The following is a 25,647-nucleotide window of genomic DNA, read 5'->3' as shown; positions in this document are numbered from 1 at the left end:
TTCATAACCAAATTGGTGCACATGTTCTCGTATATCCTTGAAAGTAACTCTAGTATCCAGACTTAAAACATCCAACACTTATAAGTTTTAACGTACGAAACTACAGGGTGTAACATATGTAATGGCATTAAACTTCATATTTTGTTGTTTTTTGGAGTGAATTAGTCTTGGAAGTGGATGATTTGATTCACTCCAAAAATATTTTGGGAGCTTATCTTTTGTTGGTTTCCATGTATGTCAATGGCAATGAAGTTGTGTAGTGGTTGTTGAACACTTTGCAAATATATGACAATGCCAAATCTAGTTTAAATATGTTGTTGATTTACATTACAATGTAGTGCTGTGGTTTTTTCAATGTTTACATTACAAGTGCTAGTTTAAATGTGTTGTGGTTTAAATTCCATATTTTAGCTGTTGTATTTTGCGCAGACTTGGTTTTTTATGGTTGCTGGTTTAAATTCTATATTTCAGCTATTGGACAGAGTTGATTATGGATCATTTTTTTTGCTCGTTTTTAGTAGTTTGCAGGTTTGAAATAATATGTGCTAGGGTATGGTGTTGATTTCTGGTGTTATGCAAAGGAGAAGTGCAGTAGCTCTTTGTTGCTATCATGCTCCAATCCTTTAGTTATTGCAGAGGCTCTATTCATTTTTGGACTTTTGATGAGTTAATTTTGTTTGTTGGCTCTTGGAAGTACTATACCCAGGGCATTAATACAAAGTGATTAGTTTCGGAGGGAAAAAAATTAATGTTCCACATTGATACAGTAATACAAAGTGATGAGTAGCAATCATGGACATTTATAACATGTGCAGTCTATTCATGTCCTGATATTGAGCTCTAACTTTGAGATCAAGTGTTGGGAGCTTTGCACTACCTAGGGTTGCTAATTCACTATCAACTTAATCATTTCAGATTTTTATAATTTATTTAACTACTAAAATACTCAATAAAGACAATCAACACACCATTTTATACAAACCGTTGTTACCCCCTCCTCCTAATCATAAAACAAACCACTATTTAGTTAACCTCCTCTCTTAAGTATAGAATAGTGCTGCACATCTCCTTCGTGGAAGAAAAGCTAAAACAAATTTCAAGAAACCACATGAAGAGAACTGCAGCTTGTTGGAAAAGAATCCAAGATTATATCAACTTCTTAAACATACCATCATGAAGAAACATGTTGGGAAGTGTCTAAATAATGAAGGTTTAAAAACTGAGCCAAGATTACATTGCAGTTGCAGGTTCCTAAACAAGGCCAACTATAACAATAATTAAAGAAGAAGATTACATTACAGCTGCAGATAAACAAGATTACATTGCAGTTGCAGGTTCCTAAACAAGGTCAACTAAACTAAAAATTCATTTGACAACAACACCAACACACAAAACAAACGTAACCGACCCATGATACTAACTTAACACAAACAATAGCATTACACTACATCATCTTGGCAATTACAAAACCAATAATAACAGCCCAAGACATTAGAAGCAAGCTTATCAATTGGTGAACTTTCAACTCCAAAGTTTCCACTTTCTTCAAATTTGAACTTTCAATACCACTCTTTAACTCCAAGATTGACTCTTTTTCCTCCAAGGGTAGGAACTTTCTTCAAATCAGAAATTTCAGTAGCATCCATATCCTTCAACTCAGAATCGACGTTGGACACTTTGTTGAGTTCTTGGCTTTCAATACCACCCATACCCTCCACGATCTTCTTCAAATGGTTTCTTTCCTTTAGAATTGAATCCAATTCAACTTTTTATTGTGGATCATCGTTGACACATGAGGTGGAAGTTTAGCATCGATCTAATCCCAATGACCACAAGAGTTTGACCCAGGAAGACGACATTTGTAGACTCGACGTCCACTATTCTCAGGAGTTGTAGCAGTAAAATGTTTTGCAATCAATCCGCACTTACAAGTACGGGACTAAACTTGTTGAGGAGAAGAAACGGAAGACGATGATGACATTTTAACAAAGAGAATGAAACAAACAACAATTTATGGAGGAAAACTAAGAAGAAAGTTGTATTTTCTAAAAACCCTAATAAAACTTACTTCAATAGGATGAATAAAACTCGTACAGTCCAAATCTTCAACAAACGAACGTATTCAAGTAGAAAATAGTGACATTTTGACTCAAAAATGGTTAAAGGGTTCTAGGGTTTGAGTGTGAGGCGGTTGTTTATGTTTATGATGAAAGGGGTATGTTTTATTTGATAGGTGAGAATTGGGACGGGTCGGGTTTTTTTTTTGGCGGGTCGTTGGATATTATTAAATGAGGGGGGGGGGGGGGGGAAGGGGTTAATTAATTAATTAAAGTTAATATTAGGTTGACCAATCATAGAACGACACGTGGCTAATTAGATAGGTCTGTTAAGTGTAAGGGTATTTTAGAGCCCAAACATAAACGTGAGAGGCATTTTTGGACCGAAAGGTGGATGGAGGGTATTTTAGGCCCTTTTCCGATAGTTGAAGGGTATTTTATGCCCTTTTTCGAAAATTCAATTTCATCGAATACAATTTACCGGAAGCCCCAACCTAACTTGTGTCTTTGTATTCTTTTTTCAAGAGTTCAATGATAAGTAGTATGAAACTTCTAAAAATAAAAGCAGCAGTGGTCTAGTGGTAGAATAGTACCCTGCCACGGTACAGACCCGGGTTCGATTCCCGGCTGGTGCAATCCTACTTTTTTTTTTTCATTTTCTTTAACATAGAAAAATTCAAATGTCTGTCTTTGGCTTTATGGTTTAAACTGGAAAATGCAACTTAAGTAGACAACATGTTAGAACTTAGAATCCTAGTTCTCTCATTTTCGTTCTTTACATTAATAAAATTCAAGTTTAATCACCTAACCAAAACAAAAAAAGTTGTGGTTTGAATCCAAGTACAATATGCTACTGAAACAAAGCTAAGAATCAAGATCGGAGTAACTCAAAAACATAGGCCTCGGAAATGTTTCCAATGCAAAAACTCCAAATTATAACTCAAAAGATACTCTTTTTTGCAGTAAAACAAGAAATTTGATGACCTATGGTAACATAAATTTCAACGTTGAAATGAAAATTCATATGAAAATACATCAATTTTGACATTCTATAACGGCAAAACAATAGAGTTGTAATAGCCTATAGCGACTAAATTATAACTTATTTGGAATGTGATCTCCAAGTTTAATTAACTAACATACGCAGACAATTTGAAAAAGAGGTCATTGCCGAATCTCCTGCTAAGAGCTTGTTCAGCCTAGCGGCTAAAAACTACTTATTTTGAGAAGTGTTTTTTTCTGAACTTTTCAAAAAAGTATTTTTTATGTATTACACCCCAGATTTTCGCATGTTAAAGTCGCATCATGAGAATAGTCGACGCAAGTTCAAAAGAAATTATCTTGAGGTTAAAAGGGATTGAGCTTATTAATATTAGGGCTGCTTATCGGGCGGATAACTACGCTTAACAGTTATCGGCTTTTAAAAGTACTACTCCGCTAGCCAACCGATAAGATATCGGTTGGTTCGGTATCGGGTTAGCAATTATTGGACGGTTATCGGGCGGTGTATCGGTTAAATTACGTAACTACTATCTTTTTTTTTTTTTTTGCCTTGAAAGACAAACGTTTTATTCATAATTTAACAACTAGGAAGTCAATTAAGCCCCATAGCCACAGGGCAGGACTTAACAGTTAAGAATTCACAAGTTTAATCTCAACCCTTCCGATGGTGATCACTTCACCACCTTTCTCTGGAACCACAATTATTTCAATAGTAACTTCCAACACAAAATAATAATAATAATAATAATAATAATAATAATAATAATTTATGGTTAATGGAAGAGTTTACCGAAGATAATTACTGACGATTCAGACTTTTCACTTTAGTGCTTTAGCTTTAGATTTTAGTGTTTTAGGTTTACAATACATATTTTATATGTTTAGGGGTAAAAATATAAATATGATAAATTCTTAATGGGTTAACGGGTTGTCCAATAAGAAAATTGTGTAATCCGCCCCGCACCGATAAGCCGTTAACTACAAAATTTTAATCCATTCCCGAACCGCTAATCCGATAGCCCACTACCAATAAGCCGATAAGTCAATTTTACGGTTGGGTTATCGGTGGCGGTTCGGTTTTGAACAGCCCTAATTAATATGAATGGTTATAAGAGCTATAAATAAGATTAGTAAGTGGCGGAAGGTTTGGAGAGTGAATGAATCAAAGAATGATGAGTTTCGTCAAAAGTCAGCAAGTTAGGAATACGATAACTTGTACTTTTGGGTGAGATTAGAAGCTCTTCACATGCTAATCAAGTAATGATATGAAGTATTTGAATCGTATAATGGTCGCTTGTTAAGTCTGGAAGTCAAGCGAGTTGTAATACGAAAGTCGACAAAGGGCGTCGCAAGTTAAATTTGTAAATTTCACTGAAATTTGGATCAGATGTCAAAGAGATTTTCTCTCAATCTACTTGGATTTACGAGGTGATCCACCTACCAAATCGAATTTCTACGAGTCTAGTTTCCAGCGCATTTAACCGTTTGTTGATACAATGTCAGAGTAGAGAGAAATTCGCATTTCCGTCAGGGGGCGCAAACTGCCGTGGGAACAGTGTGCTAAGTTGGTGGCTTTATATTGCCCAAGTATATATAGATGCCTTAGACGAATTTTTCTCCATTTCTTCACCTTGAAAGACCATATAAACCCTAGAAAAAACCTCTCTAATCATCTTCCATCAATCATAAACACACCTAAGGGCAAATCAAACAACCTCAACGTGGAGAACAACATGGCAACTTCGAAATTGTGATTTCTTCACTATTTCGCCTTTCGGAGGAAAACCTTGCTTTGAAGTAACTTGGAGTTTGGAGTGATTTTGATGATCTAAGGTATATTTTAACCTCCTTTTTATTTCTTTGAACTTCTACAAGTAATTAAACCTAAGAAAATGGAGGTAAAATCCTATATGAATAAGTTATTGTTAAAACTTGAAGCTCCCATGGACATGGCTAACTTGTTGAGCAATTTGTGTTGGGTTTGTTGTATTGTTTAGAGTTATGATGGTATGGATTGAATCATGGTAGTAAGGAGAAGTATAAAAGTAGTTTTTTGGTAGTGTTTTATAAGAAGCTATCACTATGAAAGAGACTACAAACTCGTGCCTACGAATTGCTCGATAAAATGCCTAAATGAAGATTTTTATTGGCTATATGCTCAAATTTGATATCGAATTGTTCGTATCCTGTAGGAATTCAGTTGTAAAGTGTTCGAGGCTTTGGGAAGTATGTATAACTCCAATCAACGAGGTATGTAGGGCTTTCTGTTCTCTTTGGCATGATTAGATTTCAAATGATCTTTCATTGAAAAGTTGTTCTGTTAACTTAGATCGATCGCGTTCCATGATAATTGAGCTGAACCATACTTCACTTGTAACAAAGTATGTTCCACTTTCCATATCTCCTTTAGTTATCAATTAAAAGACTTTCTATTCAACTTGTGTCGATTATGTTCCAAAACGGTTAAGCTTACTCTTTTCTCATGAATAGCTTGTATTGAAGTACCTTTCGCGTTTCGTATCCCTCTTGTTTATCGAATAAAGAATGACATTCGTTATGATACTCTTCACGTCAAAGTTGAGTTTCTTGGACTTCCTTTAATTGAGTTAATTCTTATCTTCTTGTCTATTGCTCAAAGGTAACGAACCTCCCGTTGGTACACTCTTTCTGATAAAGGTTGTGTCGATCATATTTCATAAGAGTTTGGCTAACTTCAGCTTCGTGTATAATTCATAAAAATATGTTCCCCTGTACTTTTATTTCTTTTACCTATTGATTAAAGAATGATGAACATAGCGACAATAATGATAGTCCGAGGGTAACGACGATAGGTCACTCTGACTCTTCTTATGATATCTCTATTGAGGTCAGTCTAGCATTGCACTTATATATATATATATATATATATATATATATATATATATATATATATATATATATATATATATATATATATATATATATATATATATATATATTTATTTATTTATTTTCATTACCGAGCCGCGCTATAGTCGGCTAGGTAGACACTTATATGTGCACCTAGCCATGCTTCTTCTTTACCGAGTCGTGTCGTAGACGATCGGGTAGGCACGTAGCTGTGCATTGTCACTGATCAGTTAGGCAAAGATGATGATATAATGATGAGCTCACCCCACAGAGGGATATATATTATTATATGATATGATATGTTATAAGCCTCCACCATGAGAAATGATTTTTACGAGCATACAGTTATATTCACGTTGTGGTTATGATTGCCCTGAGCGGCTTGTTTCAGAGTTCAGGTTTCCTCTATATCTCCCCTCTTGTTATTTATATTTCTTATGCTTAAACTTACCTCTCTACATATTCAGTACATATTTCATACTGACACCTTTTGTGCACTGTGATCATGCCCACAGGTACAGGTAGACGAATTGGTGTACATTTCTCAGTAGGATACCAGAGTTCAGCAGGGATGTTTGCATTCCATTCTCCGAAGTTGCTGGTCAGAGTCATCAACTAGGATGCATGCATATATATACATGTATTTAGATGGTGTTGGGTACGGCGGGGCCCTGTCCCGACCAGTTGTTGCATTTTAGTACTCTTAGAGGCTTATAGACTATCAGTTAGTGTTGATGTGTTTTGTTGGCCTTGTCGGCCTCAATTATGCATATATATCTTATTGGGCCTTGTCAGCTTATGATTTATGTTACATAGTTCAGATACCACAGTTAGTTCGCTCGGCCCTTCGGGTGCCGGATGCCAGTCACACCCCCCATGGTTGGGTTGTGACTTTATGATAAGCAGCTTGTGTTTGGCTAATTCATTTGAAAGTGCTTTTGACTGCTTTTAATAAGCATATTGTGTTTGGCTATCTTCTTAAAAAAGTGCCTACGAGTGTCAAATTACGAAAAAGGGCAAGTATTAATTAACGTTTACTATCAAGATTATTTTACAGAGAGAAATTATTTTAAATAGCTATTATGAAAGACTTTAATTAAATTTTTACTTTTAACTAATTAAAATTTAAAAGTACATATTAAATTTTTTAATTAATATAATACATAAATAAATAAAAAATATTAAATATTGATATAATATCAACACGATGATTTACATATACTAAAAAAGTACAACCAAAATAAAATTCAAAATCATTTCACAAATTAAAATTCGACACAAAAATAAGTAGAATCCTTCGTACATCACGAAGATTCTCTATGATTTCATCCATAATGGATTAATGAAGGATATACTTGGTAATTATGTATTTATGATAGGGATATTTTTATCTTGAAGAAAATTAATTTCTGCTTCTCGCAACAGCAGAAAAACTGTTTCTGCTTCTACTTAAAAATAGTTTTACTAATTGGCCAAACACCCCAAGTATCCAAAGAACGTGTTTTTTTTTCTAAAAAAAAACACTTTTTACCTCAAAACCGCTAGGCTAAACAGGCTCTAAGTCATCCAACGATAAAAAAAAATTAATTTGTTTTTAGAGCCACGTTGAGAGCCCAACAATTGCACGACATGATAACGAATACTATAAATGATCAATATGCTAGTCCACCAGAAAACTCCCTACTTAAACTTTCAGGCAAAGCCATAAAATAAAGGGAAAACAACACAAAGTATCCCTAAATTATAAAATATTTGCCCGCCCATGCTCCCTCCTAAACTAATTTCGCTTTAACCAAGAAGGCCGAAAATATTTACTTGAATACCCCCTCGCCCAAAACCCTTCCTCCATGATACCATTGCATTATATTTATCTATCATGATGGTAACATGTAGGATAAAGAGAAGTTCTTCATGATACCATATCAGTATATTTATATATCATGATGATATCATGGAGGATTAAGAGAGTGTCTCATTGAAGGACTGAAGCAGTTCTCCATGATACCATCTTAGTATATGGTCTATACTATGATGGTATCATGAAAGACTGATGAGTGTTTCATTGAAGAATTGAAGCAGTCCTCCATGATACCATCTCAGTATATGTATATAAGATGATGATATCATAGAGGCTTGTTTTAGGAAAGTGAGTTTTTTTTTTTTTGAATAAATGAACATGATCCTCTATGATACCCTATTAGTGTATTATATATACTATATGGATTTTATAAAGGTCTGATGAGTATCTTTGAAAAAAATGAAAGAAGGTCTCTGTAATACAATCATGGTATATAAGAGATAAGGTGATACCATATTGGTATCATAATTTAGGGGTATGGGCGGGTAATTATTTAGAAAAGGGAAAGGACATGTAATTATTTTGCTTGGAGGGGGCATGTAAGTTCTTTTTCCTAAAATAAAATATGGGGAAATAACTTATATATACAGCTCACACATTTAGTTTGCAGCCGATATAGCCCATAATATCGTTGGTATATAGGTAATGTATATGTTATGTATTCCTATACAATCTATGTATCTAGTTTGCAGTCGATGTAGCCCACTATATCATTGGTATATATATATATATTATACTTTGTATAATTATGGATTAACATACGTAACCAACTCAAATTGCAGTGTATATATAATATTTATGTTCTGTATAGCTATAGATAAACATTACATAGCTAATGTGGAAAGATAACATCATTTACACCAACATGTCACGGATCTAACTCCCAAACAAACCATCATCACACAACACAAGTGCTTCTCAAATTAACCAAAGAAAAGTCCCTTTTGCTTCTAATTTTCCTCTTTTTGCGAGAATTCTGTTTTTGCTATAGCTACCTTTGTCCAACATCCCGATCAACATCCTCTGCTATTACACTGACCAAATCCCATTTCCGAAGGAAACAGAACAAAAAAGGCGAAGCACCAGCAATGTACAGACACACACATATAGTATTTACATACAGAAAGATAAGGTGCAAATCGGATTTTTTTTTTTTTTTTTTTTTTTACATCAATTCGATTGTTTACTAGAAAAAGCCTTTGATGCAAATAATCTAGCAATCCCAATATTCCACACTTTTTCCAGCGACTCTCTTCATATCACCTCTTTCTCTTCTCTTGCTCTAGCTTGTTGGACCTGTTGGACCGGCCCAATTCAACCCATTCATTTTAGCCTATTTAAAATGGGAGCCTTTTCAACCCAACGCAAGTTAGTGTTTGGTTGAATATGATGATAGTGATAGAAATTGCTTTCCATAATGCCAAATAAGGAACTTATAGTTGAAACTAATAGAAATATGAACATACTTGAACAATAATATACACTAAGGTACCACCAAAGGATGTGGTGCAGTGGATGGGGCTGCTCCTCCTTTAATCAGAGGTTTTGGGTTCGAGCCCTAGGTATGAAAATTTTTTTAGTAGGCAGCGCTTCCCCCTACCCCTGAATAGGGCCCTACGCAGTGCAAATCCGAATATAATCGGACTCCAATGTGGCTATCGGACACCAGATGAGAAAAAAAAAAAAAGAGAATATACGGTAGGGTCAGCTTGCATTCACAGTACTTCTGCTAATTGTTATAGTCTTATAGAGAATACATTGTTATATTCGAACGACACACACAAAAATATGGTCAACATTAATGTTATCAAAATCTATTACAACTGAAGTCTAAACAAATAAAAAGTGAAAGGCCAATTCATGCCACTTGTGGTTAGGTTGGACAGGCATCCTGAAGGGGCCATTGGCACTCATGCCTCTATTTTGTGCTAGTATTTAATTTTTGCTCGTGATAACAAATAATTTTTTTATGAGGCATAAATTTATATTTTTGCATTATATTATCCACACGTTATGCTCCGCATGACTTTTGCCCTTAAAGAATATGCTCCGCTAGACATAAATTTGATTGTTAAAGAGCAAAACTAAAGAGCGGTCCATTTGAAGGACAAAAATTGGGTTTTCGCAAAATCCCCTTATTTTAGGGTGGTTTTTAATTTTCTCCCCTCAAATTTGTGGTCTTTAATTTTTACCCTTAAGTACTTTTGGTGCATCATTACTTCATATTTCGGCCGTCATAGTTAACATACCACAAGTTATGCCGGACAAGGTAAAACTTTCGATCAACATAATCTGAAAAGGGTTGACATAGTTAGTGTTTAGCTTTGACATATGTATCATCACATCCACACAAGTTATGCCGGAAAAGGCAAAACTTTCAATACTCAGCATAAACTGAAAAATACTACACAACTTATGCCGCATAACTTAATTCATACAGAACTTGTGCCGAGCAAGACAAAAGTTCTGTTTTCAACGATAAAAATGTTACAGAACTTATGCTGAGTAAGGCATATGTTGATATTTTCATTAAGTAAGAAGTAGAGACAAAAATTAAAGACCACATATATAAATGACAAAATTTAAAGACCAATGCGTTTGAGGGACAATCCATGCAAAACTTAGGCCAAATATTAAAGACCGGACCACTGAAGGACAAGACGTGCAATTTCTCTCTTGAAGGCCCTTTAGATGATGGGTTGGGCTATTAAGGTCCATAGGCCATCTGAGCTGGGCTCGATTGTGCTACGGGCAATTTGCAGGATGGGCCTTCGCTGGGGTGGTCTTTGATTTTTGTTCCTCAAATTGGTGGTTTTTAATTTTTGACCTTCGCTACAAGCCTCTTGGTTCCAGGTTCGAACCTCTGTTCAGTCAAAAATTTTAAAAAAATTCACAAGGCATAAGTTGGATTTCAAACTCTGCCTTAAAGTAAAAAAAAAAAAAAATTTTGCTGGAATTTTACAAACCTCTGCCTTAAGGCAGAGGTTTGCCTTAAAGCCTAATTTTGGGTAAAAGTTTGCCTTAAGACATAAGTTTGCGAATCCCAACTTATGGCTCGCGATTTTTATTTCTTTTGACTAAGTCTGGGTTCGAACCTAGGACCTCTGGATGTTAAGCGAAGGATAAATATTAAAGACCAATATTAAAGACCAACCCAATAAAAGGACAATCCGCGCAAAAACAATGTTGTGCTACCCCAGTTCATTTTGATCGCTATACTGTCAGATCACTTTAAACAATTATAGACAAGTTTAATTAGGCAAATTGCAAAATCGTACCTGTTATAACAAGTACAAACTTATAAATATCTTTATATTATCGCTGAATATAATTTAAATCCATTCTTAAAGGACTTGCATGTATCTTCTTTTACCATAAAATGTATAATGCATGTCATGCTTTCTAATATTTGGAATCAATTAACTACAACAAAAGCATCCCAAATCTTCCACACATATGTTATATTGTTATCCATTTTCTGCAATTTATGTTTAGAAACAAACTTTCCAAGAGCTCCATATTGCTGGAAACAATTGACATGGAAAGTCAAAACATAAACAAAATCAAGTTAATTTGAGATTTTTGTTTGTCCATATTTCAGTATATCCTTCAAATGGCTATCAGTTATTCAGTTATCAGTTGTTTAAGTTTAAAATAGATAATTTAGTATAGAGAGACGTGTAGTTTCTGGCCTTCTGATTATATATCTATATAATATTATCTTTGACATTAATAACTTGCACAAATAATATAGTCTTTGATGGTGCTCTGTCAATTTTATACTGTTATTGTTAGAACATTTTTGGGTTAAATGTTATTTATTAAGACGGCAATCACTTAAGCAGGGAATGTATTCGATATGTAATAGAAGTGGATGTTATTTGGATTTTTCATGGCTTCTAGAGGGTACATAACTTTAAGTTATTCTATAATTGACTAGTCACATTTCAACTTTAACTTATTTGCGTCACTGATAATAAGATTAGTTAGTTCATCTCTCGTTATCAATATCCTTGTCTAAGTTGACTAAGAAGTATCTAATTAATTACAAAGTTTGCTAAATTGTATCTTGAACTTAATTCTGTTTGTGCTAGACCTAAAGCACATATAAAAAAATGCCTTTATGGCATTTGAGGTTATTGTCCCACGTCAATGAAGTTTTGGGTTTGAGTCACAGGACGAATTATCCAAACCAATATCTCTATCATGAGGTTTATCCAAAGAAAAAAGAATCTGTTTTGTGGACCTAATTAGATATATATATAGATAAGAATTTCACATTCTGAACAGTTAAATGACATGGATAACACAATATATATTTGTTTTTTAACCCCTCTCCCAGGAGCTCTTTGCTCTCTTGGTGACTCGAACTCGCAATCTTCGGATTGAAAGTGGAGGACGCTTACCATCTGAGCAACTCTCTCGGATAACACAATATACTCAATATGCAATATAACCACAATTTCTTTTTTTAAGTTTCAGGTAAAATCTAACGTCCACGTCAACATTTTGGGACACTAATTTCATTGTCTTATTTCAATTTTTGTACAGGTTTAGCTATTTTTATGAGTGGAAAATGATATAAATTAATATATCATGTTTTCATAAAAGAATTAAGTTATTATATACACTGATAGTATAATTATTTTTTATACTAATTAATAATAAACTTTAATATGTAATAATAGGTTAGTTACTATTATCATTTTTACTAGATTGTCAATTAATGTTTATCAAGAATTGTATCGAAATTATCTAACAATAAATGACGTTATCGTGTATATAGTCTTTACACCGTTAATGCATACAACTTAAATTTTTTAAAAAGCTTTAAACTATACAAAATTACTCGAAAGTAGCAACATGCAGGGAGCAAACATAAAAATCGCTAATAAGTTAAATACATTGATAGTAAAAAGTTCTAGCACTATCAAAGTAGTTTAACATATGAAACTACTAGTAAGGGGTCAGGGGTCATTTGAAGCCCTTTCAGCGAAAAATTACACTATATATACAAGATTAAAATATATAGTAGATGTTGAACCCTTGGCTTCTTCGTGTGTTTACTTCTTTATATTTTTGAACCCCTTACTAAAAATTTCGGCTCCGCCACTAATGAAACTATATATATGTCACTTCAACTATTTTTATCATGAACTTACAAGTTATTGTTTATTATAGAAATTTAGTTGTAATTACCTTATACCTGATTCTATAAATATTTTTTATACTATCAGCAATATTACTTAAAATATAAAACAAGATTAGCGGGGTCTGGAATCTTGAACTTGAAAGCATCCAGCTAGAATTAATCATCAAATTCCAACTCTCATGCTGTTAGAAATGTTTGCAACTTCACAGACACAGAGATAGAATCATTGCAGTTTCACCATAATTCATAAGCAAAGTACCATTTTTATAAGCAATTTATACACAAACTTAAATGAGGTATGCAACATTATCATAATCACTTTTTTCACCTGGCTACGACAATAACAATAAAATACTGAGAAATGTAATTGTTATCAGACTTTTTGCTTCTTCCGAGCTGTTATCAGACTTTACCTAATTATGATGTTCTATTCTCGTGTGTCATAATTAATGTGGGGTTCTAATTTATTCATTTGTTTATCTAATAACCATAAGTGGCTAAAGTCACGAGATTTCCAATAACAGAAAGGTTCTGGAATTTTCTATCCTAAATATTGAAGATATATACTAATATCCCAAGTTACATGATTTCACAAAATTTTAAATCAAATCATCAGGACAGAAAAAGCCAAAGATAAATGTCAAACTAATTAGTTATTATCTTTTAAATGGTTTAATTTCTCATGCGCCTGCTATAATTCCGAATCTTTGAATTTGAAAATTGCCATGACATTGTATAAGACTATAAGCTACTAGCTAGTACATTGCTAACATATAATATTATAAAAAATAAAATTATCAGAGCAAAAGGTAAGTGCATACATATTTTTTACACATTACATGAAATGTGTATGGGCTGAATTTAGGTTGTACTATTATAATATACAAAATTGACATATCAGCCGTCTTAGCTCAGTGGTAGAGCGCGTGGCTTTTAACCACGTGGTCGTGGGTTCGATCCCCACAGACGGCGATTGCTTGTCTAGTTATTTTTTCTTATTGGTCAAAGTCTATCATTTACCTTCAAAACTAAGAAAAAAAAAACATTTGAGATGTGAATTCGATTTTTCCCATTATCATTTATTCTGAACTCGTTAATTTTACCTTACAAAACTTTTCTTGCTTATGTAAGCCAATAATCATATGAGAAATATTGTTGTAATGCGTAAAAAGATTTAGCAATATCATTACCTGATAAAGCTTGTCCAATTAACTTCTTTTTTGGCTATAGTCACATTATCAATGAAAAGAAATATTGTAATGTATAAAAAAGTTTTATCGAATACCATTCTTTCGGTAAAATTTGTCCGATAAAATACTTTTTTATTTAACAAGAAAATAATCAGGTAAATTGAGTGAGGGTTAGGTAATATAGTGAAGAAATCATTTATTTGGGACTTTATGATTTAAATGACATACTAATTTGACTTTATAAAATGACCTTATCTGAAATTAATTCGAGGGAAAAGTCACGACCTTAGAATATGGGGGAGATAATTAAATAATTATCATTACTTTGAAGAAAATGAGGCATCTAAAGTACATATTCACTAGTTATGTTGGGATGGTGAAAGACAACAATCAGAGCCATGATTTAGTGATCTTTGACCCAAAGTTTTACTTTTATACCAGTACGACTAGTATGTATGTATGCCCTACTTATATATCGTTATATCCTAATTAAATAACTTTAATTAATTGTGTTTTACCATATCTTTACTATAGAAAGAGAGAGAAAATTGAAAAGGACTAACATGACATATCCCCAAAATTGAGCTCCTCTTTTGCCGAAGGTCAAACAACTGCCAGCCACCTTATTTCAGGGATTTTTTCATTGATATTCAATAATATACTAACTCAATGGTTACATCTTACATCATACATTAATGTGTCTCTACATATACTATTATCACTAAAGAGTGAATAAAAATTATGAACTTTGTCGCTAACCTATTGCTAAATAGTCGTAGTTAATTTTTTTTTATAAAATCTGTCGCTAACTCATTGTTAATATCACTAAATAGGATTAACTCCTTGTTATTAAATTATGTTCGAGCGTGAGAATTATTTTTTTTTTTTTGGTAAAAAGGGTTTTATCCCTTTTAAATATATTTTTTAATGCGAATCTGAATTAGTCTGTCGTGATTTTTTTTTTAATATATACAAAATGTTCAATAGAAAAACATTAGTAAGAATAAAAACATTAAAAAGAATATCTTCCGTCCCTCCACAAATCCAAATCACTTTAAACATGATCTGAAACCCTTTTATCACTAGACTGAAAAAAGCAGTACTATATTAATTGATTTATGGTATGTTCTTAACCACGTCCCCCTCCTCCTATACCCCTAATGTTAAAAACCTAAAAGGTCTTCTACTTCTCCTCCTATAAAAACACTTCAACTCTCTACTTTCTTCACCACCAAAAAAAGAAAAAAAAGAATTGTGAGTACACATGTATATACTTGTATATTCACATGGTGTATATTATGTACTATACAAGTGATGTTAAACTTGAAAGAGTATGGAGGGATCTGTAAAGCTCAGGAGGGATAGCGCCATGGAACATATGTGATGTTGGTTTTTCTTTTTGTTTCATTTGCTCTTTTCTTCTTTCTGAATTTGTCTTTCCCATAAATTCATCTTTTTTTTATCCTTTTTGGTACAACAAATTCATCGATTATATTTGGCGCTATCCATCCTGAGTTCTATGGCTCCTTCTTGCTTTTTGCTATAAAACACAAGTACTAACCTTCACAAAATTCACTCACAATTTGCAGGTAAGATCTTACTCCAGTTAATTCTATCGCATCATATTTGACTTATGCAAAATCTAATTTCTATTGTAGTAGTAATACTCTTTGATGGCTTGACCTTTTTGCATAATCGATCATAAATTCTTGAATCTTCTGCATTTGGAGAAGTACATGAGCTCCTCATGCCAGGTACCACTTTTTCCTAGTCCTTTATTTATAGTTCTTGCATTAACCGGTCTGGAATTACTAGTTTATTTCTAGTTGAAATCTTACCCATCTAGTATGTGTAATATTTCCGTTGATTGATAAAAATGTCGCCGATTCAAGAACGATCCAACCCTCCATAATGGATCTCGCCTGCCATTTTTGGTTTGCGAAATCCTCCTTGGAATCACCCTTTTTTGTACTTTCTCTGTCTCAAAATATTTATCGCATTTTTTATTTACGCGCTCATTAAAAAAGCATGTATAAGGATAACATTTTGACTATTTTACCCTCTTAACATATTTCATCATGTTCTCTCTCCTCAATAAATAATTACTCCATGAATGATGAAACCTCTTAAATGTTGGTATGTGAACTCACAAAATCAGTTAATTGATGTAATTGATACAAGGGTAAAATGTGAAAAAACTACTTAATTTTATCTTGGGTAAATAAAACGATAAATATTTTGAGACAAGTATTTTTACTAAGGATGATAAATATTTTGAGACGGAGGGAGTATTGATGAGGGGTCGGAATTACTGTCTGGATTCTCACCCATTCCTTTTTTTCTCAAAGAGGATGAGTCTTTGTAATCTTGAGATTCGTAAATGTAGCTATATCACAAGCTTATGTTTTTGTAATTTTAATCTATAATTACTTGAATGATGCTATATATCTTCATCAAAGTGTTTTTTTATCAATACTTGAACAAAAGCGAGTTTGGATGAGTATACTTAATCGTGGAGCATCCCGAGTATTAGCTTTAGGAGTCGTTTAGGAGGATTTCTATGTGTAGTGCCATAGTTTTTCTCTGCTTAGGTAACTATGTTAGGAATGCAAATGAAGCACTTTTGAACACCCTTTTGTGCTCTCGTACTACTCTCTCAGTCTCATTTTATGTGAAGGTGTTATTGTTTAAGGAGTTAAACATTTTTTTTTTAATTATAATTTTCTCAATTTTTTTAAATATTTTGAATCATTAGCTATATATGTTTACTATTAGAACTTTTCGTGTCGTTTTTAAAACTCGAATTCATAATCAAAATTAAGTGTTTTGATCCTCGTCCTTCAAACCTTCACATAAACTGGGACAGAGGAAGTAAGATTCCTCTTGATCAACTTTGAGTGGTTATTCATTCCATGTCAATCTTTAATCTTTTTTCCTTTCATACTTTACTAAGCAATTACTTTTTTAGCTAAGAATTTAAGTTATACGCACTACTCATATATCTTTTTTATCTAATCGCCTGCTATCATCGAGATTTACTTGTAATTATTTTATAATTAAATTAATTATAGTTATTATTCACATAGCACTTAAACTCAATCAATAAGAGAGTTCTCCTTTTAGCATAAAAATATGACTTTTCGGTCTGTGTCTGGTAACTCCTTAAATGTTTGTTTCCTTTTCCATGCACAGAAAAGTAAAGTTTGCTAGTTACTCCTATTACGCATAGCTGTTTATTTATTACATATTTATTTACTATTATATGCAGTACTCTGAGAGTCTGTGAGAGGTTTAATTCGAAGTATTATTATTATGCAGAACAATAAAAGGGAAGTAGTTGTGGCTAGGGTTTTGACATAGCTTTGAAAATTGAAGCTTTCATATTATATGCTTTTGCTTTTATTACTAGCTTAGCAGCTATGGGTTTTTGACTTAAAATTTTGTTGCAGGCTTTCTTAATTTGGATGTTGACTCCATAGCGTTTAAGTCACGTATTCCCTTCCTTTATTTTAATGCTTTACTCTTTTTTTTTTTTTTTTAAAAAAAAGATAAGATAAGATCTACATATAAGAAAGAAATATGCATTTCAGTGAAATACATCCGTGCAAGGGGTGTAAAGAATATTTTTTTTCTATTGAATAAAATTTCACGGATTATTACGGATTACTCTCTCCGAATCAAAAAGAGAGTCTATTTAGTTTTTTTTTTTTGGTTAAAAAAGAGTGCACATTTATTAAATCAAAAAGGATTAACATTATCTTTTTAGATTTGCCTTTATTAAGTGCTAAGTGATCAAATTTAATAACTATTAGGGATAGTTTAGTCAAATTACCTAAAACAAATCTAAAAATTAACATTTTCTGAAAGATCGTGCAAATGGTTAAATGCAATTCTTTTTGAACCAGAGGGCATTATGCTATTATTTATATTATATAGCATCAGTCTTGCTATGAAAAGTCTTTAATTGACTAGTGTAAAATATTTATACACCATTTGCAGGCCCGGATATATTCCCCAAACAACGTGAGGGAGTATTTTAGTACAATTATGGCCCCACCACTTTATACTCTTCCTCTCTTTCTTTCTTTGTTTCACGTTTTTTTATTCTCTCTCATCTTTCCTCTTTTTGTTTCATCAATTTTAAAACAAATTTTATTATATACGGATCAATTTTTTTAAAGATTTCTTCCGTTTTATTATTCAACTTTTCAATTTTTTCTTAAAAAATCTATTAAAATCCTTACAATTTTAAAAGAAAATAATTGGCACTCAAAAAAAAGTTTTTAGTGTAAAAACTGATAAGATACTTTTAAAAGTAAAACACCTTAGGAAATTTATTAGAATTCTTTTTTTTTTATTTTTATTTTAGTATATATTCAATTAAAAGTTGCTACATTCTACTCCCGAGAAATTTAAAGTCCTAAGTGTCATCAAAGTAGACCCTGAATCTAGGGGTGTGCAAAAATCGGTTTAACCGATAAACTGAGCAGACAAAACGTTATTGGTTTAGCAATCTATTTGATTAATGATTTTTTAATTTTTATTGGACTACCAGCTCGATTTCAATTTCTAAGTTCTATTAACGGTTAAACCGATAACCCAATAAGGATATAGGTTCAAAGACGTTGCTGGTTCAGTTTACCGGTTAAACTAATTGTCTTCGAACATAATTGTTTTGGCCTCCTACATCTTTCACAGAGAAAATATCGCTAAAACCTACTTACTAAAGGTAATTTTAGTAAGATCTTATGTCCTTATTGGGTCATCGGTTTGATTGTTAACCTTGTACGGAGTTTAATTGATTTTTTAAGAAAAAATTGAAAAGCTGAATAATAAAACGGAAGAATGTCTTTAAAAAAAAAAAAATTGATCTGCGCATAATAGAATTTGTTTTAAAATTGATGAAAAAACAAAAAATGAGGAAAAAAAGGAAAGAGGAGAGAGAAGAAAAAAATGTGGAAGAAAGAAAGGAAGAGCATAAAGTGGTGGGGCCCACATTATAATTGTAATAAAATACTCCCTCACACACCATGTCATATTTATGCCTCACCCATTGTAAAATTTTTTAATATTACGGGACATTGCTTCGTCGATTTCTTTCTTTAGATATGTATATATATAATTATACATAATAAGCAGAAAGAAAACATTAGGCATAAATATTAAAAAATGACATCAATCGCTTCTCATCATACTGATCTATTCTTTTGTTCACCTCTTTAAATATTGACACTAATTACGAAAAATCCTATATGGACTACTGAGTGTTTAGAACTTATACTCTAACAATATTACTTTTATTTTATCTTCCCTAATCTTTTATAAGAAAGCCATATAATAATGAAATTGTTTTAAATTATTAGAAAGATGGCTAGGAGAAATTGAAAGTTCTGAAAGGAGATGATGAGAATTATTGATTTGGAAACACACACAAGAAAAGATTAAGGCCCTTTTGGTTGGAAATAACTTATCCCGGGATAACTAATCTCGGGATAAGTTATCCCGGGATTAGTTATTCCACTCTCAAGGTGGGATAAAAAAACACTATAATCCCGGGATAACTAATCCCGAGTTTTTTTTCCAACCAAACGCGAGATAAGGCGACACTAATTTTTATCCCAGGACTATTTTTGCTTATCCATCATACCAAACGAGCCCTAAGTACTATATAATATAACAACCTTCCTTATGATCAATATCTTGCAAATTATGTAAGGCGATTGAGGGAAATGCTTGCATATTATACAATTGGATCAAAAGGTATGATCTGACTTTAAGGCACACTAGGTGTCTTTACTCTTTACTGTATGGAGACAAAGAAACCACTTCAACTGTTAACATTATCTTCAATCTTATGATTTTACTGTGTTCAGTACTTATGTGCTATTAAAACAAGCATGATTCTATTCATCTAAGAGTTTTATGTTAGGTATGAAATGTGCTTGAACAGAAGCTTGCACCACTTCTTAGGGCTACCTACCTAACTGGAAAAACTTTATTCTCAACCTTTGTTCTTATCACATCTTTGGTTCAAAATCAGTGATTATTAGTACTTCATTAGTCCTAATTTATGTGACTATGATTCACTAAGCACGAAATTTAAGGAAAAAAAAAAGATTTTGAAAATTATGATCTAAAACAAGTTAAATCAATTTTATCCCTACACATCATCTTATTAATAATAAAATAGCAAGTTTAAAGTTAAATTGAGTTATTTTATTGTCACACCCCAAATCTGGAGAGGCGTGACCGACACTCGATGTCATACTAGGCCCGAGCGAACCACTCTAAATCTGTAACTCTGGAGGAGTATCCCTCAACTTAGGCCGATAGGGCCTACCTGCACACAGACAATACCAGCAAGCCGGCAAGGCCGCAATCTGGATATATATATATATATATATATATATATATATATATATATATATATATATATATATATATATATATATATATATATAAACACTGGCTATCTCGTCTGAACTGGGCACACACACCCAAAACATGTATACACAACTGAGCAAGCCAACGAGGCTGCTATGATCGTACAAGCCAACAGTACCCAAACAGACATATACAAGCCGGCAAGGCTATCACACAGACACACTATATACATGACTCGTCTTTCAAGCCTCTAAGGAAAGTATAACTGTACCATGGTCGGGACAGGGCCCTGGCCTACCGATACAATCTATAGTAAAAAAGGAGAGACTCCAAAAGACCTAATAACTCCGAACAAAAGGGAGCCCACCAATCAACTGATATCAGATTCTACCTACTAGAGAGGTCTATCAATCGGTCTATCTGTACCTGTAGGCATGAATGCAGCGCCCCCGAAAAAAGGGACGTCAATACGAAACAATGTACCGAGTATGTAAGGCAATATATAACTGAAACTGAACTGAAATGAATACAATCTGGAGGCTAAAGAATGCCCTGAGTATCTCTCTGATCTGTCCAATATGAAATGCAATACAATAATATCATATATCTCACTAACCAAGTGGCCAGGCTAAATAAAATGTCTCACTGACCAAGTGGCCAGGCTAAAGAAAATATATGTATATAGCATGCTGTATATCATGTGTAGACTGAAATATATGATGATGTCAACATGTCTTTCTCTAACTCTTCTACCAACAATGAACTAAGGAGCGGATAGGAATCTCTCGAAAGATACAATACCACATCTAGAAACGTTACACCTCTATGACAACTCTAAACAATAGTTTTCTTTCTTTTAGATTCGATAAGCACCTACTGTCTATGGATCATGCCAAGAAAAAGAAGGGATAGCCATTACATACCTTGTCGCGTACTTAACCACTTAACGTTTATCCTTCGAGCTTGCAAATCTACATTCAAGACGATTCATACTAAGGTTAGGTCGTTGAAACGCTGGTCAAACTAAACTATTAAGTGAGCTAACGAAATTTGGGCAGCATTTCCTCCATATTACTTACTTCCACCAATCTTCAAACAACACCCAAACATCACTAACAATATCAATAATATCATAGCCAAGAGATTATATGAAAACTAGACTCAAATCCATCCCAAATCTTCCTTCCAAATTGCATCCATAGCCATCAACTACAACCCAACACCTTATAACCTTCATTCTTTAATTATTTTCACATTTAAGACTTGCTAAGCCTTTGTACCAACCCAAAATAAGAAATAAAGTGACAATCATACCTTTTGACTTGAAGAACTTCACTTGACACAATTTATTCCAAAGCTTGTCCACCACAATTCAACTAGAAGCAAGAACACACCCCTTCCAGGAACTAGCTCAGGGTTTCAAGGTTTAATCTTCTCTTGATATGCTTTGGGATATTTATGGATGTTTGAGAGAGATTAGGAGGTCACTAGGGATTTATTTTGATGAATAATTGATACCCAAGTCGTGGAAAAACCTATTTATAGGCTAGAAGAAAAAGTCCACCGACTTTAAAGTTTCTAGAAATTTCGGGCAAAGTACGGCCAAAAAGTGCGGGTCGTACTTCAAAGTACGGGCCGTACTTTCAGCCCGTACTTGGGATGGTCAAAATCCAACTTTCTGAAAAATTTGGGTAAAGTACGTCCAAAAAGTACGGGTCGTACTTCAAAGTACGTCCCGTTCTTTCAGCCCGTACCTTATCTTGTACTTCTCAGAATTGCGATCTGTCAATTGCAATGGAAAGAAGACTTGCTGGACTTGAATTTACATAGGTTATGCATTCCATAACTCCTCATATTCTAGAAGATATGGCTCTCTCAAGTAGGACAAAAAATTTCTATCCAAAATTCTGCCAAGTTTTTCCAAAGTTCCGACAAACTTAATTTCTTCGATTTGCTTTATCCCGAAACCTTTAGACTCTTGCTTAGCACTTGTTAGAAGTCTTCCTTAACCTTATAAGGGTTCCATAAACTCTCCGGGCTTACATTATTTTACTTACAACGCAAACGACGCGAAAATTTTTGAGGTGTAACATTTATACACCTCCATGACACACGAGCAAGGTGAATTGAGTCGTTACCTAGGGGTGTACATGGACCGGGTTGGTTCAGGTTTTTCAAATACCAAACCAAATTAATTATGTCGGGTTTTTAAATCTATAAAATAAACCAAACCAATAAAAGTCAGGTTTTTCGGCCTCGAGTTTTCTCGGGATTTTTCGGAGTTTTTCAGGGTTTTTTTTTCCGGAAAACTCTTCATACAAAACATATAGTATTTACTTCAAATATTTCTTTAGTCCTAGTAAGACACAACTATATAATTAATGTGTTTCTTAAGAAGATAACACAAAATGTGAGATGAGTGATGATATTGTAATAAAATATTCAACAAAAAAAAATCGCATAAAATAAATATTGCTAATTAATAAGTCATAATGAAAATGATCATAATCTAAAACTACAAGTCATGCTAAAATAGGTACGGCTTATAAGTATTAATCACATGACAAAAGGAAAAAATGAACTTGAGTTATGTATTTTCATTGTCTAAACAAATGCAAAACTAAAGAATAGATATGGAACACTATTGTCATTGCTAGTGTTATAATTGAATTTCTTTTGTTAGCATTAGCATTGATTTGATTTTGGTTTGGACTTTATTTGAGCTACTAACATCTATGGGCTATAAAACTTATTGGACCAAGCTTGAAATAATATGTTAAAAGACAAAAATTATGAAACTTTAAGAAATATTTATAAATTACATTACAAATAATTTTTTTTATGTATAAAACATATTTAAAAATTGTATACATATAATGTCGGGTTGATTTGGTTTAGTTTGACTTTTTTTAGTTAAAACCAAACCAAACCAATTATCGTGTTTTTTTTTTTTCTCAATACCAAACCAGTAATCGGATTTTTTCTCGGTTTGATTCGGATTATCGATTTGATGCGGTTTGTCGGTTTTCTTTCTACACCCCTAGTTACCACCGGTGAAAGAAACAACACCACGGTCGAATTATAACTCAATGTACTAAATTACCACCCCGAAAGGATATAGAGAAATACCATAAGTTACTTACTCCTACTGAGAAATTTTATTAAGTAAGAACACCTTAAGATAATAGTATAGGAAGGAGGATCCGTTTATTACTAAGGGAACCAAAGAGACATGAGCAATTGACTTTCCATGCACTAAAACGATAGTAGTGTTATAAAGCTCTATTTAAATGTCATCATTGTCACAAAGAGTTGAAAATGAAAGCACTAGCGATTGTTCGGTGATCACAAGCTTTGATAAGATAGCAAATTTGAGCACAACTACAGAATAAGTAAGAGATCGAGTCAATTTGTTGGTTAGATTTATGCAAAAGATCCAATTTCACTCATCAAATGTCATGTTTTGATGTTGAATATTAAGGCAAATTCATGATCTAATCCTTAGTTATGTTTAAATCACTTATCTCAAACTTGTAGATGAAATCCTTGCTTGAAACCCTTCAAATCCGAGCTCTCCAAATCTTGTACTTCAGGCTTGTGAAATACATCAAGTGCTACAAAGTTCTTATAGTTTGGTCGAAAAAAATGGCGGTCGTTATGAATTTGATCTATGATTTTCGCAATTGCATACTAAATTAATGAATATGAAGTGAAAGGGAACTAATACGAGTGGAAGCAACATCTTGTACATACCAAGTATAGTACTATTTATAGCTTATGTTGAGTAATGAAGTTGATATTCATTCATTTTTCTCTCGTCCTTTTCGTGAATTTTTTGATCAAAACTGAAAATTTGCAACTGGAATTTTTACACAACCTGCTCTTTTGGACTATAGAGACAGGATTCTCAAAAATAACCTATTGATATAAACTCTATGTTTCTACTTCCCTGGCAACTACTTAGCTTCCACCTTCAAAAGGAAAAAACTAATTAACCCCATCCTGCAAGTAACTAACATCAATCAACAAGGGTAACTATTCAAACTGAGAAGTGTTTGAAACCATTTAACTTGACTTCGTCCTGCAATGTGCAGCTGTAGAGCTATTTCTTTCGTTCTGTCCGCATTGCTCCTGTTTACTTGTTGAAATTTTCTAGCATTCCTCTCAGCCCATATGTGATAAACTGCAACAGCAAACACAAAACCAACCATATGCCATTTTGAACTTTTACTCTGCATCCTTCTAGCAAGCCAAGCAACTTCATTCTCCCAGCAGTCAATTTGCCTATTTATGCCCATCCAGTGAAGAAGTTTTTTCCAGATGAAGGTAGAATATGTACATTCAAAGAACAGATGTTTGTGATTTTCATCAACTCCAGCGTTACACAATTGACACAAAGTATCTACTTGCATGCCCCAGCTAGCTAGTCTATCAGTAGTTGCTAGTCTATTTTGTACAGCCATCCAGAGTATGAATTGATGCCTTGGGATAAGGCCTTTGAGTAGCTCTAGTCATTTCCATTGGACATTAGGGAGTTGTGGCATCATACAGGTATATGCCTTCTTGATACTAAATTTTCCATCTGTGCTATAGTTGTCCAGGTCTTGTAAGGTTGTAAACTATGCCCTTGCATCCAGTATCTTTCTTACCAACCAAGTAGATTGCTTTGGTGTTGGTAGTTCACTTATATCTCTGTTCTTTATATAGTGTGTATGAATCCATAGCACCCAGAGTCTGTCTTTCTTTTTGGTAATTGCCCAGAATAGTTTACTGAGTGCAGCTTTGTTCCAATCCTCAAAGTATATAATATTCAGACCTCCAGATGACTTGGACTGACATAGAGTTTCCCAAGCTATAGGGTTTTTCCTAGCATTTTCATGTGTTCCACTCCATAAGTAGTTCCTGCATATACTTGTTACCAACTTATGCACCTTGTTGGGAGTAGAAATACTTGACTCCAATAAGTTTGCATTTCAAACAGAGCCCCTTTGATTAGTTGTAGTCTTCCTGAGTATGAAATTTGGATGTCCAACATCTAACTCTGGCTATGATTTTATCTACTAGTGGCATGAACTGACTGATAGTGACTTTCTTTGAGGATAATGGCACTCCCAG

General features: G+C 33.3%; 1 protein-coding gene and 2 non-coding genes across 3 annotated transcripts; 2 read left to right on the top strand and 1 right to left on the bottom strand.

Annotated features, from left to right (window-relative positions):
* Window positions 1–2,621: 2,621 nt before the first annotated feature.
* TRNAG-GCC (transfer RNA glycine (anticodon GCC)) lies at window positions 2,622–2,692 on the top strand. The gene has a single exon. It is a non-coding gene; the product is annotated as a tRNA-Gly (tRNA).
* Window positions 2,693–13,858: 11,166 nt separating this feature from the next.
* Window positions 13,859–13,930, top strand: TRNAK-UUU (transfer RNA lysine (anticodon UUU)). The gene has a single exon. It is a non-coding gene; the product is annotated as a tRNA-Lys (tRNA).
* A 10,624-nt stretch (window positions 13,931–24,554) lies between these two features.
* On the bottom strand, window positions 24,555–24,995 carry LOC132606120 (uncharacterized). The gene has a single exon (XM_060319465.1). It carries the CDS (start codon window positions 24,993–24,995, stop codon window positions 24,555–24,557), a length of 441 nt encoding a protein of 146 aa, XP_060175448.1.
* Window positions 24,996–25,647: the final 652 nt, after the last annotated feature.

This window comes from Lycium barbarum, chromosome 8 (assembly GCF_019175385.1).
Source record: "Lycium barbarum isolate Lr01 chromosome 8, ASM1917538v2, whole genome shotgun sequence".
Lineage (NCBI taxonomy): Eukaryota > Viridiplantae > Streptophyta > Magnoliopsida > Solanales > Solanaceae > Lycium > Lycium barbarum.
This window is presented reverse-complemented; position numbering and strand designations above follow the sequence as displayed.

What these genes read in the sequence shown, in the direction of transcription:
- LOC132606120 (XM_060319465.1), bottom strand. Translation starts at nt 24,995, where the DNA reads ATGGCTGTACAAAATAGACTAGCAACTACTGATAGACTAGCTAGCTGG.